At 34.2% G+C, this 21,159-nt stretch overlaps 1 protein-coding gene across 2 annotated transcripts in view; it reads left to right on the forward strand.

The window, feature by feature from the left end:
* Positions 1-21,159, forward strand: part of ADAMTS20 (ADAM metallopeptidase with thrombospondin type 1 motif 20) — a 96,280-nt gene that overhangs the window by 45,944 nt on the left and 29,177 nt on the right. For both annotated transcript variants that reach the window (XM_084507029.1, XM_084507030.1), the window contains exons 16-28: positions 2,693-2,788; positions 4,436-4,602; positions 4,720-4,849; positions 5,919-6,045; positions 6,723-6,933; positions 7,488-7,652; positions 8,293-8,457; positions 10,250-10,372; positions 11,696-11,803; positions 13,002-13,166; positions 13,363-13,653; positions 14,019-14,180; positions 15,495-15,671. In XM_084507029.1, coding sequence (XP_084363155.1) covers positions 2,693-2,788; positions 4,436-4,602; positions 4,720-4,849; positions 5,919-6,045; positions 6,723-6,933; positions 7,488-7,652; positions 8,293-8,457; positions 10,250-10,372; positions 11,696-11,803; positions 13,002-13,166; positions 13,363-13,653; positions 14,019-14,180; positions 15,495-15,671 — 2,087 coding nt within the window. The remainder of the gene's footprint in view (positions 1-2,692; positions 2,789-4,435; positions 4,603-4,719; positions 4,850-5,918; positions 6,046-6,722; positions 6,934-7,487; positions 7,653-8,292; positions 8,458-10,249; positions 10,373-11,695; positions 11,804-13,001; positions 13,167-13,362; positions 13,654-14,018; positions 14,181-15,494; positions 15,672-21,159) is intronic.

Below are 21,159 nucleotides of genomic sequence, written 5' to 3' on the forward strand. Positions count from 1 at the left end.
CAGCACAGTGAAACTGCCATTCATTCAAATATGATTGACATTATCACTCTGTTAATCAGCTTCTTGTCATCTCAGATTTATTTGATTCTAAATGAAATTAATTCCACAAAGTAATAAAATTTTAATTTACTGTATTAACAAAATGATTCATCTAAAAAAATCCCTATCATTCTATATTAAATAGTGAATTATGAAAAATGGAAGCTCTTTTTTTTTTTTTTTTCTTTTTACAGTCCAAGGCATAAGGTAGTCTGATTTGAAAGCTACTGTTGCATTTGTTTTCCCATATACTTTAACTGATATAATATAGGACTATGTATTCTGAGGGAAAAAACTCAGGAGTTCATACTTATGCTGGGAAGCTAGATGACTGTATTCTCTGTGAAGAGTATGATAAAGCACATTTCCCAGCTTGTTAGCATAGAAAGGATGGAGGGTCCTGAGTTCTTTCCATACATTCCTTGAACAACTGCTGGCTGGAACCACTGCTGGGTGTCCTTCAGTTATTGTGGGCTCTTGTAATTCAATATGCTTTGTGTTTTGTTCTCTAAGATTCTGTATTTATGAATATTACCATCTTGGCTTTTTTTTTTTTTTTTTTTTTTTTTGCTAAAAAGACTCATTTGGATATTTCTGTGGCTTAGCTGGTCTTGCACAGGACATCAGAAAAAGATTCAGTATGAAAAAGACAAAAAAGATCAAAAAAGTTTAATTATTCTTTCCTGTTTTGGGGGATCAGGAAAACTTTATTTTAATGTTTTGGTGGGGTTTGTATACATAGTTTTATTATTTACATTCTTTTTTTATCTTGGAGTTACATAAAAGATGATACTGAGTTATACTACTGGGTAGAAAGCTATAACATACAGGATTATGCACAGCTGTGCTCAGGCAGGAGTGCAGCACTGCAAACAAGAGGTTGTAGCTAGCCGACCACTAAAAACTCTGTTCATGGGAGGCCTATGACATCCCTAGGCTAATGACTGAAATCGCTGTCTGAGGAAGAGTCCTGAGTTAGGTGTCACTTGATAATAATGCCAGTCTGTGAACCTGGTCTTTTTCTTTTAACTGTAACTGGTCCCGTTCCATACTGTCACAAGCCATTTTACTGAGGCAGAATTTGGAATTCGACAAGAGCAGTCAGTGGTACAGGCTTGTATTCATACAGTTATGATGATTGTGATGTTGTCATTAAGTGTTTAAACAGCAGTGAAACAATCATAAGACACTCATTAAAATGAAACGCTAATTTGCTTAGCTCCCAGTTTAGGAAATGGTCATCTCATTATGTGCACATAATTGTTATGTTGTCTGTTACTGCATCAGACTAGAGTATGTGATGATTTCCTGGAAAATTGTCTTTCTTACTGCCTTAGTACATGATCTGGTGTCCTGTCCTATATAATAGGCAGTTTTATTTATAGTTTCCTCCCATATTTTGTCTTCTGTCTTCCTATTGCCACAAGGTTTTCAGTGTGTGTGGTGACGAGATTTTTATCACGTTTTGGTTTTCTTCCCATTAATTTTGGAAGATTTACCATTTATCCAGAGCAAGCGGCATGCCAATTTGCAATTGCAGTGCTGCCCCCAGCTGGTAACCGTGATGGACCTGTGATTAGATTAAATGTTCATTTTAAACGCATGACATAGTTGTATTAGATTAAAAACACTGGGAAGTTAGTGAATTCTGAAATTGAAAGAGGATATTGCCATTTAATTTGCATCCTACATATATGAGTCAACTAACTAAAGTTAAATTCAGCCAAGTCTTTAAAACACAGCAAAACAAGTGGCAGAGTTAGCAAAGATTATATTAATGCTTCAAATTGCATGTTTGTGTTTATTGTTTCCTATGTTTGCCATATTCAGTTGTTCTTAGACATTGGGATCCTTTTGAATTTATAATCAGTATCTGTGAGAAACAACTTTTTTTTTTTTTTTTAAATTTATGTGGATGTACAGATCGACAGTTCTAAAACATAGGTCTTCGTGCATCTATTTTGATACCTCAAGACCATCATTCTCATTGAAGACATTATAGCATACAATCATTCATTAGTGAAGCATTTATATTTTAGAGAGCACACACTAGGGTAACAATTTGTGTAGGAGAACGTGGATCTGGCATGGCTTGTTTATCCAATACACCTACATCAATTCCAGCACTGCAGTATTCGAGTATTTATGACTTGTTCCTTGGAGTGTTGTCATCTCTTGTGTAAGGTAGAGAAAAACTAACCCAATTGAGTTTAAGTGATTTATTCAAATATCATTCAAAAAATTTTGTGGTTAAACTGTGAGCAGACAACATGTTTCCTGAGTCCCACGTGATATACTTGACTGCTCTTTAGAGTACTGCTAGCTCTCAAGAGATTTTTCTGAATAGGTTTAACTCATGTTATTGTCGAAGAACAGAATTCACTTTGCTGAACATAGGAATGATTTTTTAACTGTCCTTTGAGTTATGAAAATAAGTTTCATTTCAACTGATTAAAAAAAAAAAAAAAAGGAAAGGAAATTTAATATACATAAAATACTCACATTTCCTTCCTAAACAAATGAGGGTATTCAACAGAAGTAGTTGCTGGTGCACTCTAGGTTTTTGTGAATAAAACTAGTTAAACTTATGCTCTTATCTGCTAATACTGAAGTATTTTTGTCTGCAATTAATTTGTGAATAATTGCATTGCAGGTTACAATGTTGTAGTAAAGATTCCCAAAGGAGCAACAAACATCGATATTCGGCAGCACAGCTACTCAGGGAAACCAGAAGATGACAACTACCTTGGTAAAAGCCTCCTGTGTATAATACTGATAGATAGTTTTTGTGCTTTTGCCAGGGGTCTGCTCTAAACACAGTCAGAAGTCTGATAAAGGCTTTAGAGTAAATATGTAATCATTATCATTATTTGCCTGATTCTCTCTGTAGATATTAGTTTTATGAAAAATAAGATGACGATAGGATTCTAATTCCTAAATGTGTGTATCAGAGAAGAATTAAAACAGATTGTATGGTCTTGTCAATTTTTGACTTTGTGGTGGCCATGTTAATGTTTCTGGAGAACAAGTCCTACGAGGAGCGGCTGAGGGAGCTGGGTTTGTTCAGCCTGGAGAAAAGGAGGCTCAGGGGCGACCTTATTGCTCTCTACAGATACCTTAAAGGAGGCTGTAGCGAGGTGGGGGTTGGCCTGTTCTCCTACCTGCCTGGTGACAGGACGAGGGGGAATGGGCTAAAGTTGCGCCAGGGGAGTTTTAGGTTAGATGTTAGGAAGAACTTCTTTACTGAAAGGGTTGTTGGACACTGGAACAGGCTGCCCAGGGAAGTGGTGGAGTCACCATCCCTGGAAGTCTTTAAAAGACGTTTAGACGGAGAGCTTAGGGATATGGTTTAGTGGGGACTGCTAACGTTAGGTCAGAGGTTGGACTCGATGATCTTGAGGTCTCTTCCAACCTAGAAATTCTGTGATTCTGTGATTCTGTGATGAGTCAACTAAAGAATAATGCAGGCATTTGTGTTTTCAAACTTTGGAAGCACGTGGTTTATTTACAGATGAAGCAGTCATCAAACATCAGTCATTTCACATTTCTGTTTTTTCTGTCATGTCTAGGTATAAAGATCACATTTTGATAAATTTCTTGATAAATTTTCAAATACAAAAGAAACAAAGAACAAGTGAACCATACGAAGTGAATTGTACCAAAAACCTTGGTTGTCTTATTTTGCAATATTTATGTTACCTCTTAAGTGCCTGAAAGTATATTGATGCTTAATTTCCTTTTTTCTTTTTCTATTACCATCTTACTCGACAGACTTCAGAGCATTCAAGTTTTTTTCTTACTGCCTGATGCCTTGCTGCTGTTTGTGCATCTCACAGGATACAGAAACAACCCTTACTCCCTGATACATAGCATGTCTTGACTAAATATTTTAGTTATTTTTACTTTGTTATTCATCTTCATTGTTATAATAAACTGTTTATTATTTTTTTAATTGTAAATGCCTAATAATTTACTTTATTTTTACTTTTAAATTTACTTTTAGTAAGTAGCTATTTAGTTAGCCACTTAACTAAAAATGCCTCTAGCAAGTACAAGAATGTGAACTGTAGAATTGGACACAAATATGAATAATACTTGTTCTCTTCTCCAGCAGAACCTAACCAAATTTAAGAGTGATGACTATAGTCAGCTTTCAGCAGAACAAATATTATTATAGTTAAGTGTTATTGCAGAGAAAATCCATGACAACTGCCCAGGTGAAAGTGACTGATGGTTGGGATTGAATTCATGCATATTAGAAACTGTTCATTAGAACTGTAAAACCTTACATGTGGACTAAAAGTGTTGATGCAAAGACATATTTTAGGAGTTTTGATTGATAGAACCTTTTAGTCAAAATAGTTGTTTTACTTCCAATATTTTATTTTACTTACAGCATTATCTGATATTCATGGCAATTTCATCTTGAATGGAAATTTTGTTGTAAGCATGTCAAAAAGAGAAATCAATATACAAGGAGCCATTTTTGAGTACAATGGTTCAAATAATACAATAGAACGAATTAACAGCACTGATAGAATTGAAGAAGAGTTAACCTTACAGGTGAATGTTTACTTTTTTTTTCATAAGCTTAAACATTTTCTACATGGTCATTGTATTCATTACCTTATGTCATGCTCAATTTCACTGAAAAACAGTTATCGTTTTATCTCAATTAAGGTTTTGTGTGTAGGGAATTTATACAACCCTGATGTGCGTTATTCATTCAATATTCCAATAGAAGACAGAAGTGAGCTGTTTACGTGGGATCCTTATGGACCATGGCAGGACTGCAGCAGGATGTGCCGAGGTACTGTGAATTCTTTTGTCAGCAGATCCAAAGACCTGATGGCATTTAGAAAGAGACCAGTCTTAAGCACTCAGATTTTATAACCTCTACTAAGGAAGAAACTCAGCATTCTCAGTAATTTTAGGCACACATTGCATTTAAGGGCTGAATAGCTTCTGATTTTGTTTTCTTGTTTTCAGTATTCATGCAGTACAATTCTATATCCAAAATTACATTTGTGCTCCTTTCTTTTTTAGCTATAGGACTGCTTTACAGAAAATAGTTGAATCGAGTATAATGTATCCTTAGTAAGTGGAATTGTCTATCTACTAAGGTGTATTAAGCTTCTGTTATTGTATTTCCAGATGGTGACTGAGTGGTTTGTCTAGTATCTTCCATATCTATTTCTTCAGCTTGTTATGGTTATCTGCTATTTGGAGTGAAGCTATTTGGGAATATTATTTTAAACTGTCATGCTATAGGCCATTACAGTGCAAAAATGGAGCCACAATATGTATGCAGTATGTCTATAAAGTGTACATACTCAGATTTTTGATAAATTCTCTTATACAGGAGATAGAAATGCTTGTACTTGAGACAGAGAATGGTGAGTTTCTTTGGATTTTGAGTCAGGCTGTAGACATATTCATATGCTGGGGAAGCAGTGCACCTGTCAACTGCACTACTTCTCCAAGCACTCCAGTTCTTTAAGGTATGCTGCTCAAACTTTCTGCTTCCTGAAAGAAAGAATTGTGACCTTTTAGGTAATACAGTGGTGTTCAGTAATTTGGTAATTAGGAAAGAAGAGATGTCATGCAAATGGAATACTTAGCCTGATGAGTAGATTTGCTGTTGCACCTTATATCAATTGTAGTTTTTTGGAGTTTGATATCCTCATGAGACCACTGCAGTGTAGCTAGGAGATGGCAGTGGTGGTGGACATAGCTGGGACAAGGCTAATGTTTGTGCATGTATAAAAAGAGTAGTGCTAATGGGGTATCTCAGTTAAATTCCTAAGCGATTAATAGATTCTATTACCGTAGAAAGGCTCTCTTATTTCAGACCTTTTTTCACTTTTCTTATTTTCAAGGTATTCGAAGAAGGAGAATGACATGCATACGTAAAAGTGATCATGTGGTAGTATCTGATCAAAGATGTGAATTTATACCTCCTGTACCGGATGTCTCAGAAGAGTGTAATACAGAATGTGAATTAAGGTAAAAAGAGGTTCCTAACTGATGAAATGACTGTGGTCTTTCCTATTTTTGTTGGTAGAGACTGAAACAAAGCAATTGACTGGTTTATCGTCCCTCCCACCACCTTTTCTCCTTCCCTCATTCCTCCCTTCTCATATCTTTCCCTTCTTCCCTCAAATCTATCAATATAATTGGTTTATACATTTGGCTTACACCTTTGAAATTAAGTATAATTAATGTATTTTTCTAATTCTTATTCATGAAGTACAAAGTCTTTTGCTAGGATTGCGAATCTGTCCTCTATATTCTGTCACACAAAAATTGTATTACTGGGTACAATATATTTTTCAGCAGAATTGTACCCTCAACTGGAACTAATTTGAAACACAGACATGTGTTTTTGCACTCCAAATAAGCCCACACTGAAGTGTTCAGAAGATGAAGGGTTAGAATTATAACTTGCATTTTTCAAAGTCTCCTGGGAGACTCCTGGGGGAAAAAAGGACCTTTAAATTTCAAAAGATGAGTCAAATTCTTTTATATTGTTCTGAAAATTCCAGTTGTGATACAGATTTTATAGTTTTAGCTGTTGCCTAAAATTTGTATTACAATTTTAGGTACATTCTTTGAGTGCTTAATTAACCATGGTTTTACTTTTTAAAACATAGTTAGCTTTCTATAACAGTTTGTCTTTGTAGGTGGCACAGTATTGGCAAAAGCGACTGCACATCAAAGTGTGGCCCAGGGTATCGGTCTATAGAAATCCGCTGCATGAAGTACTCTGTTTCAAAAGGACTCACTGCTCCAGTGGATGATAGGTACTGTGCCGATCAGCAGAAGCCACCAACCAGAGAGCCTTGTCATGGTGACTGTATGTTGACAAGTTGGCACTACACAGAATGGTCAGAGGTAAAAGTTGAAGACCTTGTAATTGTTGCATTATAGTTCTGGTTAGTGTTCATAACAAATCTTCATTTCTATATATATATATATATTTTTCAGTTTAAATAGCTAAAAGAAAATAATGATTGACAAATCCATTGTTTTTGGAGGAGCTAATATCAATCTCTATATTTTGGTACCTGCTGGATGTAATTCCTCGTATTTTTATAAGAAACTGTAGCTGTCTATAATAATTTCCAGCTTGAATTTGGACGTCAACAGAGAAGATCTGGGGGTTAAAAGTATGTGTTTTATTTGAAGTCTTAATAATTTAGTTCTGTATGGATTGGAGTAAAAGAGTTCAGCTTTCATCTTCGTTAATGAGTTTTATCTTGGAACTGCCAGACAAGGTGCCAAATTTATCTCAAGTTGACATAGTAACAGTCTATAGCTTAGATGTAGGATACGATACATCTGTCTAACATAATCTTTAATGTCTCATGTTTAAGTCTGACGGTGCATTTTGACCTGTATTTATCATGCTGTGTTTCCTGTTTCATAAAATCTTCTAAACACTGTAGTGTTCCAGGAGCTGTGAAAGAGGTGTCAGAACCAGAGAAGCTTTCTGTTTGAACAACTTGGGTCGTCATCTTCCTGACAGAGAATGCCAAGAACTTCCACGAGTTGTGACACAGAGTTGCAATGAATTCTTATGTCCAAGCTGGTCTGTTAGTGAGTGGAGTGAGGTAATGAAGCCTGGTCATTGCTATTAAAATAAGCTGCACTGAGCGTTTGTTTTTTGTTTTGGTTATTTTCCAAAGTAAAAGCTCTTTAATCCCAGGACTGTGCTGATATGCATCTCAGATGTACAATGGCATGAGAACTTCTGAAAAGCACACCCGTAACTAATTTCTTCTCTGAAATGTTGTTACATTAATATTAGATAACAAAATTGCTTAATCGCTCTAGTCATACATATAAATTCATTTTTTCTGAAACAAAGAGAATTATCCCACCAACTGAAAAACAGAATTATATCCATTTTATTACAGTTTATGTATATATAATACGATGAATGATAGTTTAGACATGTTCTCTGTGATATGTGCACTCACATCTTAACTAAGTATTTTTTGTTCTAATGGAAGTAAGTGAGCTGTACATTGTTTTGTATCTTATAGCTTTAGAAACTTAGTGTTATGTGTTTGCATAGATATTTACAAGAAATACAGAGTTCACAAAATAACTAGTTTTGTTGCATGATGAACACATGAAATATTTTTGTCATTTATGTGACCTTTAAAATCCAACAGATTACTATAAGAAAGTGAAGCAATTAACAGAAATTCATGTCTTTACAAACTGATGACTAATATTATTTTACAGTGCCCTGTCACATGTGGCAAAGGAATGAAACATCGGCAAGTATGGTGCCAACTTAATGATGAACAATTGAGAGACGATTTCTGTAATCCAAATGATAGACCAGGATCAGTAACACCATGTGAACTTCATGAATGCGCATCTTGGCAAGTAGGGCCTTGGGGATCAGTGAGTACATCAGGATTCCTGGCTTTTGGCTTGTATTTCAGACTATGAGTGATCACAAAACAACACCATTTAAATATTTTAATTAGACCTTAAGCAGCTACTTGGAGGTGAATTGGTTCGCACATTTGTTTGTTCCTATTGACTATCTAATCTGTAATTTAGAAACACCCTTATGTAAGTTAGATGCCTAAAACAGACACTGACTCTGAGCCTTAATATCAAAAATCGCCAATGCTATTTCACATGAATGTATTTAATTTCCAAAATAATGAAAATGTAGATAGCAAAGCATTCAAATGAATGAGACAGGTAAAAGACCAAATATTTATAGGTGTGTCAGCATATTTAAGTGATAGCTTTAATTAAATTAAGACCATTGAATTATACATGCTAATAATAGCAGACAAAAAGATTTAGTATTTGTTTCTTTTGTTTTTATCTTCAGTGATGAAAGAGTTTCTATATCTTAATGTGAGAGTGCTGTTCCTTTGTCTAATAATGCTCATGTATAGCAGAGGGGCTTCAAAATTCCAGAAAAAGCTGAATTAATTTTTGAAGGAAGCTTTTGTCACCAAATAGATGAGCATTAATTAAAAAATAATAAGGTACTCAATGCTGTGGAGCTTTCTTATAATCAAGTTGCCCATGCCAATAGAAATATTGGATAATTTGGTGTTTCTTGTTAGTGAGAACTCTTAACTGAACATCAGGTAATACTTATTTTTTACATATAACCTGTCAGTAAAATACATAATAAATGAATCCTTTGAAAATGAAATATGTATTTAACTTACACATTTCTTTTGTATAGATGTTTTCTCATTTCATATTTGTTCATGTTAGAGATAACCACGCTGTTGTCTAACACAGAATCATAGAACCAAAGAATCGTAGGTTGGAAAGGACCTTAAAGATCATCCAGGTCCAACCTCCCTGCCATGGGCAGAGACACCAGCCACCCACTAGATCAGGTTGCCCAGGGCCTTGTCCAACCTGGTCTTGAACACCTCCACGGATGGGGCATGCACAGCTTCTCTGGGAAACCTATCCCAGTGTTTCACCACTCTCATAGTGAAGAATTTCCTCCTTATATCTGATCTAAATCTACCCTCTTTCAGTTTAAAACCATTCCCCTTTGTCCTGTCCTTATCTGACTGAGCAAAAAGTTTCTCTCCATCTTTATGCATCTCCATAAGCCCCCTTTAAGTATTGAAAAGCTGCAGTAAGGTCACCCCAGAGACTTCTCTTCTTCAGGCTGAACATCCCCAGCTCTTTCAGCCTTTCTTCATAATGTTGAATTCCTTTTGGGTAATCTTCTGGTTATAAGATGCTGGCATCCTGGCTCCCTACAAGTTAAATGCAAAGAAGGAATTAAATTTCTTTAATTTCTTAAAAATTAACCCACTCCACCCCACCCCCAACTTCTTCTCTTACCCCAGGTTTTTATTACTGAGCATGATATTTTATGCTATGGATAATCCCTTTGGAGAATTTGGGTCATCTGTCCTAGCTGCATCCTTTCCCAGTCTATTGCCCACCTCCAACATACTACAGCAAAGTGGGGGAAGAAAGTGACACTGTCCAAGCACTGTTGGGCAATAACCAAAAATTGGTTTGTTACACTGTTTTTAGCACCATGTGGTCTGCTGTGAAGAAAGTTAACTGCATCCCAGCCAGACCCAGTACGCATTCCTGTTCATGCTATAGAGAGCTTTAAAATATAAAAATTGTAATTAAAAAAATAATTTGGATTAAACATAGTGCTATTTCAAGTGTGTGAAATTATTAACAGTGTACTGTGACATGTGGACGTGGATACCAGATGCGTGCAGTCAAATGTGTTACTGGCACTTACAGAGTTATTCTGGATGATGACAGAGAATGTAATGCTGCTACTCGTCCTAGAGATAACCAAGTAAGTTAAAAACACTTCTCAGTTGGTTGTGTATTTTAGTTAAAAGATTTTAAAATGAATGTGGTCTACTGACTTTTTGGGGAAACTTGCAAGAAACAATTTCTAGAATGAGAAAAAAAAAATGAAGCTGTCTGCTATTTTTCTCTGCTTCAAATTTGGCCTGGGTAATTAAATAAAAGAAAAGTAATAAGGAGATCGGAGATTTGAAAATTTGGTATATAATGACGGGGTCAAAGACCTTTCATTACTTGTAAATAAAAATTTTTAAAGACTCCAACATAGAATAATGTAAGGTTGACTGCTTGTCATGATGCTTAGTAATCACACCTAGCCGGCTTGATACTCTACTCTAGAATTCTGTTTGTTCTTAAAAGAAAGTCATGGTTACTTGAGGAAAGCTTTGATGGTGGCAATAATGCTAATTTGAAACAGTATATACATTAATTTTATATAGTTCAGTAAGGTATTAATGTGGTTCTCTACATTTCCTCCCCATCTCTGTTTGCTTGCTTTTTCACTTCTTTTAATTTAAATCTATTGTTTTTCAGAAAAAATGTCTTTAATACAGTCAAAGGGTTTATCTTTAACTGAAAACGATTAGTATCTAACATGCTATGTATATTGATCTGGCTACCAGATTGATTCTTCACATTTATATCCAGTTAGGCTGGTAACCACTTACCTCTCTGAGGGCAGGCTCTATACTGATCTATTTTTTGAGAATAAAAACCGTAGGGTATTGTGGTCCAAAATAACCTGGTCACAAGTCACCAGCCCTGTGAGGGCTTCTTGAATAAGTTTTCAAATTATAAAAGCCAAACAGATCAAGTACAGATTAATTTCCACTCCACTCTAAATTAGAGTATGCTTCTTATTTTTAATTGTGGTATCTATCTGTTGACTGAAATTGAAGAATTTCTTGGTTTTTGGTAACTGAAGGTATAAAGTGGTGCAGCCACTTTCTTCACTCAGTTCTGTAGCGCAGGAAACAGAACAGAGTCATATTCATGCCTCTTGTATCCAGCAGGTTATCTGATACAGTTATTTCTTAAAGTGCAGATATTACTAATTATTACTCATACAGTGTTAACGTTAAATAAATTGTCTTAGCCTCACAATTTGAAATAAAATAATTTAATAAAAAGCTTTTAATAATGACAGAGAAAAGTAAAAGATGGTATTTACTGTTTAATTAATGCTGACTTATTGTGATAGTAACATCTGTCTGATTGTGGGAGCCATCTGCTTTATGTTTTTTTTTTTTTTCCAAATCTTAGACTTTGAAAGCTTTATTTATTTATTTATTTATTAATTGCCCCACAGGAATGTGAATTGCCCCCTTGTCCAGAAACTACAAAATTATGGACTACATCGCTTCCTCTAATTCATGTGGGGAAGGCAACCCAATGGCGATATGGATCATGGACTCCAGTATGTAATGTAATGGTGATCACAGCTGGCAGAGAAATCCTCCATTCTGTCACCCCTTTTTCCATAAAGGTTTCATTAGTATATCTTTCAGACTGAAATCTCTTTGAGATGATCTTTAAGAAATTCTAATTTTCTTCAAGAACCTGTTTCTTTAGAAGGAGATAGACACTCCCAGCAAATTCTGTGTGTTTCAAATCTAGCTAGGGAAAATAAAGGAAAAAAAAAAGGATTTGGGGGATAGGAGATCTGAGTTGAACAGCTTTGACAGGACTGAGAGTGTTCGAGGAAGTGTGTTTCAAAACAATTTTTATCATTGTCTGAGCATGCAGAACATCTTTCATTTTAAAATATGATTTAAATCTTGTATGTGAATAACAATATTAAATAGTTTGGGTCTTTAAAGATTCAATTTCATGTAACTTACAAGTGTTACACAACAAACTGATTTATACACAAACTCTTATCAAAGAGTGTTTGATTTTTGATTTTCATCCTAATGAAAATTAGTTTTGTTTGACAGAGATATGAAAATTTGGAATAATCTATAAAAATGTAGGTATTTGTTAATCCCTTGAGGTTCTTAATTAAGCATATAGCACTTATATCTTTGCACAAACTGTTTTAACAAAATAGCAGTAAAGAGTGAATAGACTGGGGCTACTCAGAAGCCATTTACTAAATCCCCCTGGAACATTTTATCTATAATAGCATCAGAAGGGGCTCAATTTAATATGCTGATATGAACTAGAATGGCAAATGAATTGTGAATATCATTTTTTATTAATATCAGTTGATGTAAATATTGCATCACTGTGAAATAACTAAAATGTTCTGGAAGTTGCTCTCTAATGTGTCTATTGTTAAGAAATTAATAAATTCCCTTTGCAACTGTATAATGATTCCATATTATAGTTGAAATGCTACCTGTTAGATATGTTGGATTACTTTCCAAGAGTGAAGGCTATGCATGTTAGTTCCAAGCCAACAGGAATTCTTAAGGCCAAAACCATCCAGCAATATTTTGCTTTCCTTCTTGAGTGCGTGGCTCTATACTTGAATATTGGTCTGAGATAAAATCTGTTTCTCAGTGTTTAATTCTAAAGTTAAGCTAATACTAAGCAGTGTTAGCATTTTTGATGCTTGCATGGTCTTTTTTTGGCCTCATAAAGTGTGGTGAACATGGATTGTTCTCTGACAGTGCTCGGCATCCTGTGGGAAAGGTGATCGTGCTCGCTATGTGAGTTGTAGAGATGCTCATGGAGGAATAGCAGATGAATCTTTCTGTGCTCATTTACCACGACCAGCTGAAGTTTCAAGTTGCTTTAGCCCATGTGGAGAGTGGCAAGTTGGAAACTGGTCCCCTGTAAGTATTGCTTGAACTGTTTTTTTTTGTTTGTTTTTAGTTAGAAATTGGGACTTCATATCTATACATGTATTATTGAATTTTCATCCTTTGGTACAGTGAAGTATATGTTTCTTATTGCCAAAAGTTAATATAAATGTCTTTGGTTATTAGTTATCAATGTTCGATCACAAATATTGGGTTAATTTTTGGTCAGTGTACAGTTACGTGTGATAGTGGAACAGTAACAAGACAAGTTATCTGTGTCAACTATCATCAACAAATCAACGAGAATTACTGTGATCCTGAAGGCCGTCCCTCTAAAGAACGAGAATGTAACATGCCACCATGTCCACCAGTTTATCATCATACTCCAAGAATACATGACCGTCCAAGTAATTTTCCAGAAATAGGTTATCTTCCAATACACCATCCGCAAGACAATACAAACCAGTGGAACCATCCTTCTGTAGGAGGATATCAATGGAGAACTGGACCCTGGGGAGCAGTAAGAATTTATTTTTTTTACATATATATTAATTTGTTATCTCACTTGTGTGTAAACATTTCTAGAAATGTTATTGCAGTATGGATTTGGTCAAAAGAAAAGTACACTTAAAAAAAACAAAAACATGAAAAATACATTCAATTTAAAATACAATTTTTGTGCAATTTCAACTTTAAAATACTTCAACAGTATTTATAAAAATATTTATATATTTTTATTTTATGTTTATATTTATAAAAATTTTTATTTGCAAATTTCTGGTTTTAAATGATAACTCTTTTTTTTTTTCTAAGTTGTTGTAACCAACACGTTATATGTTTTTCTGATTATGTAATGGTGATATATATCTTTACATGTTTTGGTAGTGCTCTAGTACTTGTGCAGGTGGATTTCACCGTCGGGTTGTAGTATGTCAAGATGAGGAAGGACGAAGCGCTAGTTACTGTGATGAGGCAACAAAACCTCCAGAGTCAAGACACTGTGATTCTGGACCCTGCCCACGATGGAACTATGGGAACTGGGGAGAAGTAAGATCATTTCACTTTCAAGTGGAAACATTATTTACATAAGCTTAGATATAATAATTTAAATGTGAATGGAAACATTTTATTTACTTATTTAAAAATAACAAGTTTCAAACTGTTTATCTAAAATTTGTTCTTTGATGAAATTCAGAACTCTAGTGTAACTATGGGTAGTGTAAGTATACATCTAAAAGATATAAGTATTCTGTGATGCTAAAGGTGTACAAAATAATAGGAAATATATTATTGTATTTTTAAAAAATACTATAGTGATAACTTCAGGAATTCTAGTTTTATTAACACGTGGCTGGTATTTCTCAATCCACTGAGTACTTGCTGTAAAAGCTTATAATTGAATGTTGTAGTAGTATATTGAATCTTGAAACAGCCAATTATTTTCCTTTACAAAAAGATGAATTGTATGAGGAAAAACCTCAATGTAATAGCTAGCTAGAAACAAAAACAAAAACAAAAAACAAACAAACAAACAAACAAAAAAAACCTGCAAGCAGACATACTTGTTATGTGTATGAAAAATGAAAACAACAACAACAAAAAAACACCCCCTCAACCCCCTCCCAAAAAACAACCAACCAACCACCATCAACATAAAAGAACTCCCTCTTGTAACTAATCCCTTGATTGTAGTTAGAGATTCAAAGTATGAAGATAAGATCATGCATCTAAAAAGTGTGCCAGGGTTAGAATGTTTTAATGTAATGTTATACATTGTTGGGCAAAGAACAGTTTCTCCATTCTATTGTCATTTTTGACCATGCATTCTTGATTAAACACTACAGAAGATGTTAAAAATGTTTTGTCTGGCATTCATTCTGCTATAACCTTTTACAGTTCCTACCCTCTTCTCTTTCTCTTGATAAATCAATATCTAGATTTGATTTTTTTCTTCTTTTCAAAGAAAAATTGAGTGAATTTATAGTTATTTATTTATTTTCTATTTTGGCCAGATCTAGCTGTTTTGTTTTCACGTCCAGTCTCAGTGTCACATTTTTTCATGTTTAGTCTCACAAATAGCTATTTTTCCTTGAAAGAATAGGTTTTCTATAACTGAAACTTTTTATATTTTCCATAGTTTGGTAAATTATAAAAATGTTGCTTTGTAAATGTTTTGGTGAGAATAATTTTCTTATTATATGAAATTAAAGTGAAAGTTATTATTCTTGAGTTGGGCATCCAGGAAACATGAAAGTAGACATAGTAAACAATAACATGTGTTGATTATTGCTATATCACTTTACATCAGTTGTATTTGATGACCCTTAACAAAAAATCTGTCTATAAAATTTTGTATTTTAGTGTACTCAAACGTGTGGAGATGGAATAAAGACAAGACTGGTGATTTGTCAGCTTCCTACGGGCCAAATGTTGGGTGATCAAAACTGTGAAATTCTAGACAAGCCACCTAATATGGCACAATGTAATGTGCATTCTTGCCCTGGTGATGTTTCATGGCATCGGGGACCATGGAAATCGGTACGATAGCATTCACTAATATTTTTCACTCTTTGTTCTTTCTGTCATTCTATTTCCCCTTGCCTTTTAAAAATTATACAATTATTTTATTTGATAACAGTGGAATAATAGTGCATGTGGAAATATAGTCGCTGTATTTTTATTAAGCCATTGAATTAAATGGGAAATAGCCATTTACTTCAGTGGGAACAGTATTGTGCTCTGTAAAACATCATAGAGAATATTCTGAAATTTACCAGAAATCATTATAGCTAATAGTGATACCTATTAGGTTGTTCTATTTTGAAGGATTATGATTTGATCTGTGTTTTAATTTAAAAATATATGCTGTAATTTATACTGTAGTATTATCTACATATTTATATTTGTAAAAAAATCAAAAAAGGCTTTCTAGTGCATAACTTTTCACTAATAGAATATTTAAATACAAGCTATCTCACACATGTATATTACACTTTGTCATCAAACAACATATTACTCCATATTATGTGTAAATTTGTGTATAAAGGTTTATATTTGTGGTTTTAAAACAGTGACTAATTAAAGTTGTCTGTGTATAATTATGTATGTAACTATAATACGTTGTTGTCTATGTCACTGTCTATTAATGTATAAAAATGACCACAGCAATTACCATTAATCTTTAAAATTGCCACTAGCAGATAATTAACATGGAGAAATAATCATAGTATACTCTACAATAGAGAGTACATTATATTTCCCAAGCTATGAATTTGACAATATTTATTAGTTATTGTGCTCAATTTTAAAGAGATTAATGGCAATCAAAGGATGTTGGATCCAATTTTGGTTCCATTAGAAATCAGTTCAATACCTGTCATTAACATCACTGGGAGATGGACTGGATAACAGTTCTTTATTTAAAAAAATATATAATTTGGTTCTTTGAATAATCGTGGAAACATTAAAAAAAATATTATCCAATTTCAGCTTTAAAAATCGATTAGTTTATGTAATCTACTCTAATTTATTGCAAATACGTTTTAAAATGAAAGCTTGAATTAATGATTTACCACAGTTATCTTTCTTCCACTGGGCAAACAGAGTTTTGGTTTTGTGTTTAACAGACACCAGAGTTCCTTTTCTAGCCGTTATTCAAATAATTAGTGGTGACTTGCTAATACTTTACTAATGCATGTTCTTCAGGTGCTGAGGATGCAAGCAGGGCATTCGGCACATCATTGCCTTTGCATTAATAGCTTACCTGTAAGTTATTGCAAGGTATTGTAAGTGGCATATATGGCTTAGTTTTCTTGGTTGTTTTATATTTCAGTTAAAGCCAATGTAATCCTTCAAAAACTAAGTTTAGAATGGAATCTAGTTAGCGAGGGAAGAGATTGTAGCTTCTGTTTTATATGTGATTGCAAGCTCTGCAGGTAATCAGTAATAATATTAATTTCATGAGAAATTTCATCTGCAACGTGTCGTTGAGCAGAAACCAACTGTTGAGCAGAAACTACTATAAAGTAGTAGAAGCTTTAGTCACATAAATACTGTTGTACTTTAGCACAACCAGCTCTGTTTAGTCTTCACCTATGGTTGGCTGACTAGTTATATGACAGTCTGGCCTTAGATGATGGCTCTGCCTGTCCCATGCCTTCCTGAAGTACAGTATGCTCTCATGTAGGGTGCTGTTAATGGTACATTAACATAAATGCTGTACATTTAGATGTAGCTTTGTCTAAACCATGACTGAACTAAAATCTTTAGCTTACTGATTATTTCAGCTTTTACAATGGCTGATAGTCTCCTTTTGAATTTTATGTTCAAGCAGAAATGGATTCAGAAAAAGCTCAATATTAGCAAAGACTAATCCAGAATCTTTAGAGTCAAGAACCTGAGCCACAACATTGAAAGACTGTTCTAGTTAAGTAGTTGTCAGTGTCTTTTTTGTGGAAATGTGAACCTCTGATGGTGCTTGCCCTCTGTTTAGAACATTAAATTAATTAAAGTTGCACTGATCATTTTAGTGATGAATTTTGCTTAGACTTTTGAAGAAGTTTAAGGTTCAAATCACTGAAAGTTGGCCATGTACACTACAGTAGCTGTCCAATGTTCTCTCTTGAAATCTAATCAATTACATGTGGAAGTACCAGGTATTTGACCTGTTTTAGTCTTCGAATTGCTTCAGACCACGATGAGCTGGCATCTAGTGATTTGTAATGCTTGGCTGCTTGTTCAGTTCTGCAAAGAAAAGGAAACTGATTAAAATGACTCAGAATAAATTCTTCAAAATAATGTTTAATCTGTCTTCTGAAGCAATAAATAAAAGACTTCAGTACCCATTTCCTTATCTGAGTTTATTCATATCATGTGAAGATAGGGGAGGCAGGCAAGAGTGTTTCTAGTGTCTGCTCTGGGTGGAAAGGCTTTTGCTGTGTCCAGTGCACGCTTACAAACCATTTCTTGTAGGACTTTTTTAACAGGAAATATTGAGAATTAAAATTGTGCAATAGAAATAATGGTCCCAGATGCATAAACTAGTGTGACTACTTTGTATTTTAAAAGAAGCAGCTTCTGACCACTTCAGATAATTAGCTAATTATTGATTAAGTGTAATTCCATAACTATTGATGTAATAAACTTACAAAGGCTGCTTGTGAGAGCATATACAGAATGGAAAGGTGAGGTTTGCAGCATGGTAATGTACAGTATCTTTCCATCTTCAGTGCAGGCTGGGTACTTCTATTTTAGGCTAATAAGCTTGCTTATACTTAGGGATAGCTCTAACTCAGATGCAAGAAAACATTCTTCTCATGTGGAAAAGAATGTTAGTTCAGTTAGTTCAGGTCTGTTCCAAAAATCAGCAGTAAAAATGGTTTTGGTTCTTCGTCTTGATATTCTAGGCTGATACTTTGTATAGATATTTTTAGAGTTGTGAACTAGCATTAACTGTACAGCATGAGGGAAGAAGTAAATTATTTATGTCTGAAGTCTAAATTAATGAATGTCATTATCTAATTAATTTTAATCAGATTCAGAAACTTTGATTGTTTGAATTCCCAAAACTTTATTCAGTCCAGAATTTTCATATTCATGCTATCTGAGCCAGAGAAGCACCCTGCAGTTTTATAGATGGCTAGGAAACACAGCCTTTTGCTTGTAAGTTGAATTCATTTGACCTGGAGGTCATGGAGAGACTCTGCCAGTGATCTTTTTATCTTTAGTTTACTTTTTCTGCCCTGTTATTTTTTAGCAGAGACTGAATTCTGCTCTTCTTTTGTTCAGCCTCTTTATCAAATTCCAGAGAAAATTGGAGTGGGTTTACACTGTCCCTGCATCCTGAGGGATTTTAGACGATTGCCTTGTTTGTAAAAAATATTGGTGTCAACTCCTAATGTAAATGAGGTTGACAAAATATTATGTGAACAGTCCTGAATTCAAATGTTTTAAGATAATGTTTTAGCCTGATTGGCTTGCATCTAAGTACACTACCTCATTTTTGATACATGTAAATTATGATGCATATATATTTTGATGTGTACATATTTATAATGTGTTTGTAAGCTATTACCTACTTCAGGTAAATACATTCTTTGCTTACTTTAATGGAGTTGCACCACCAGTAAATTTGGCCCATGTGTCCTGGATATTTTTCTTTTAGGCTACTCTGGTTTCATTGGTGAAGGGATTGAGGCAATGATCCAAAACTACACGAAAGAATGAATAAATTACAAGCTACAAAGTATGGAAACCATATGTCACATTATATAATGTCAAGAAAAATTCCATAGCATTCTGACAGCTGGCTGAGAGTACTTTGTTCTAATACAGATTTTTACTGTGTTCCTTTCTACTTTCCACAGTGCATTGTTGGGTTTTTGGTTTTAGTCCATGCGGTAAGACTTGAGGGTTTTTGCATTAATTTTCATCATAGCGGTTAAGGTTTTCTGACCTTAATGACAATAAGTTACTTTTTACCCTGAGCACAAAAAGGGAGGGTATAACAAATTTGCCAAGATACCATAAGATTTTAAAACTGAACTATAGTAACTAGATTTAACAAATTTCTCCTAGAAGTGCTTTAGGATAATGTGTCTTTACTTAGTTCAATAATACTGATATTTTATTGAACGGCATCTCCTCTATCTAAATGCTTTAGTATTCTTAGCCAAACTATTGTCTCTTACCTGACAAAAAGTTATGTGGGAATATAACCAAATCAACAGTTAATCAGTTCAGTGGTTATGCTTAGATACACCAAACCTACAGTGCACGTGCTCTTTTAAAGCTCTTGTGGATACCAGTAATGTAAAGTAGGTATACTACAGAATAAAATACTATTTTTAGCATATAGTACACAATAATATGAAATGTAATTTTACTTATGAATCCAGTAATTGACATATTTATCACACTGTAGGAGTTTTCCGGGTCTAAGGACATAGCTAGTGCTGACTGGTAGCTGATAGATTGACCCACTCTGCTGCAGAGGGTACCTGTATACAGCAGGTTTAAGGAATCCCCAGCTGTAAACTGTCTGTAAAATATAAGCTGTTCACCTGCCAGGTGAAGTGCAGTACTTGGCTGGGAAATAATTTGATGCAGTAGTAAGTTAAGAGATTTCTGATGCCAAAGCCCTGGCCTGGTACCCAAGAAAAATGTATAATGTGAAATACTTTTTGTTTTACTCTTCTTCCTTCTGCTGTTCAACAACTGATGACTTGTTTGAACAATTTGTCCTGAAACATAGCCATATACCAGTTGTGCAGTCAGATAGTAATTGTAGGATTATTTTCTTGTTTACTTTAAAGTTTAAAAAAAAATATTTCCTGTAATTAAAGGGACCTCAAATTAAAAGTGGATAAACAAAACTTTCCTAGGACTCCAACTCTTGCTTCTGCAGAGTGCTTTTACACCTGTTCAAGCTATTAACATAACAAAACACCGACAACAAGCTAGTCAGCTCAATTATACTTTGGTATAAGCCAAGAAATTGAGTGTCACAGACAAGTGTTTCACTAACAGTTCAAATTACATTTAAAAATGGAAATAAACAGTTTAGGAATATTAGGTTGTTGTTTTCAGAGGTCTTTCAGAACAATATAAATCTGTTTGTGCTGTGTGCCTTTATGGTCAGTGTTACAGGCGATGTTTGACCCTTACAGAAAATGACTATATTTTGTTTGTTTGTTTGAGCTGTTGATAAAATAAGGAATTTTTTCCTTACTCTTAAAGTTTTTACATCATTTTGTAATTTTGTATTATTTCTGATTTCACATAAATTTAGTCATAAAAAAAGTGGATCAGCTCATCTTTTAAGTGTCAGAAATTCTTATGTATTGCCCTTCAGATACATACTGTAATAGTCTTCAGAGTAGCTGTTTTTCTAGTTTTTCAGTTTTCTCTTGAATAATTTGCTTCAGAGGAATTTCTGTTTAATTCTGTCTTTGCACTAGTGGAAGAAATCTATTATTTCTTTTTAAAGTATAAATTATTATTTTTAAATTGATATCCCAGTGTCCTT

This window comes from Aythya ferina (assembly GCF_964211825.1).
Source record: "Aythya ferina genome assembly, chromosome: 1".
Taxonomy (NCBI): Eukaryota; Metazoa; Chordata; class Aves; order Anseriformes; family Anatidae; genus Aythya; species Aythya ferina.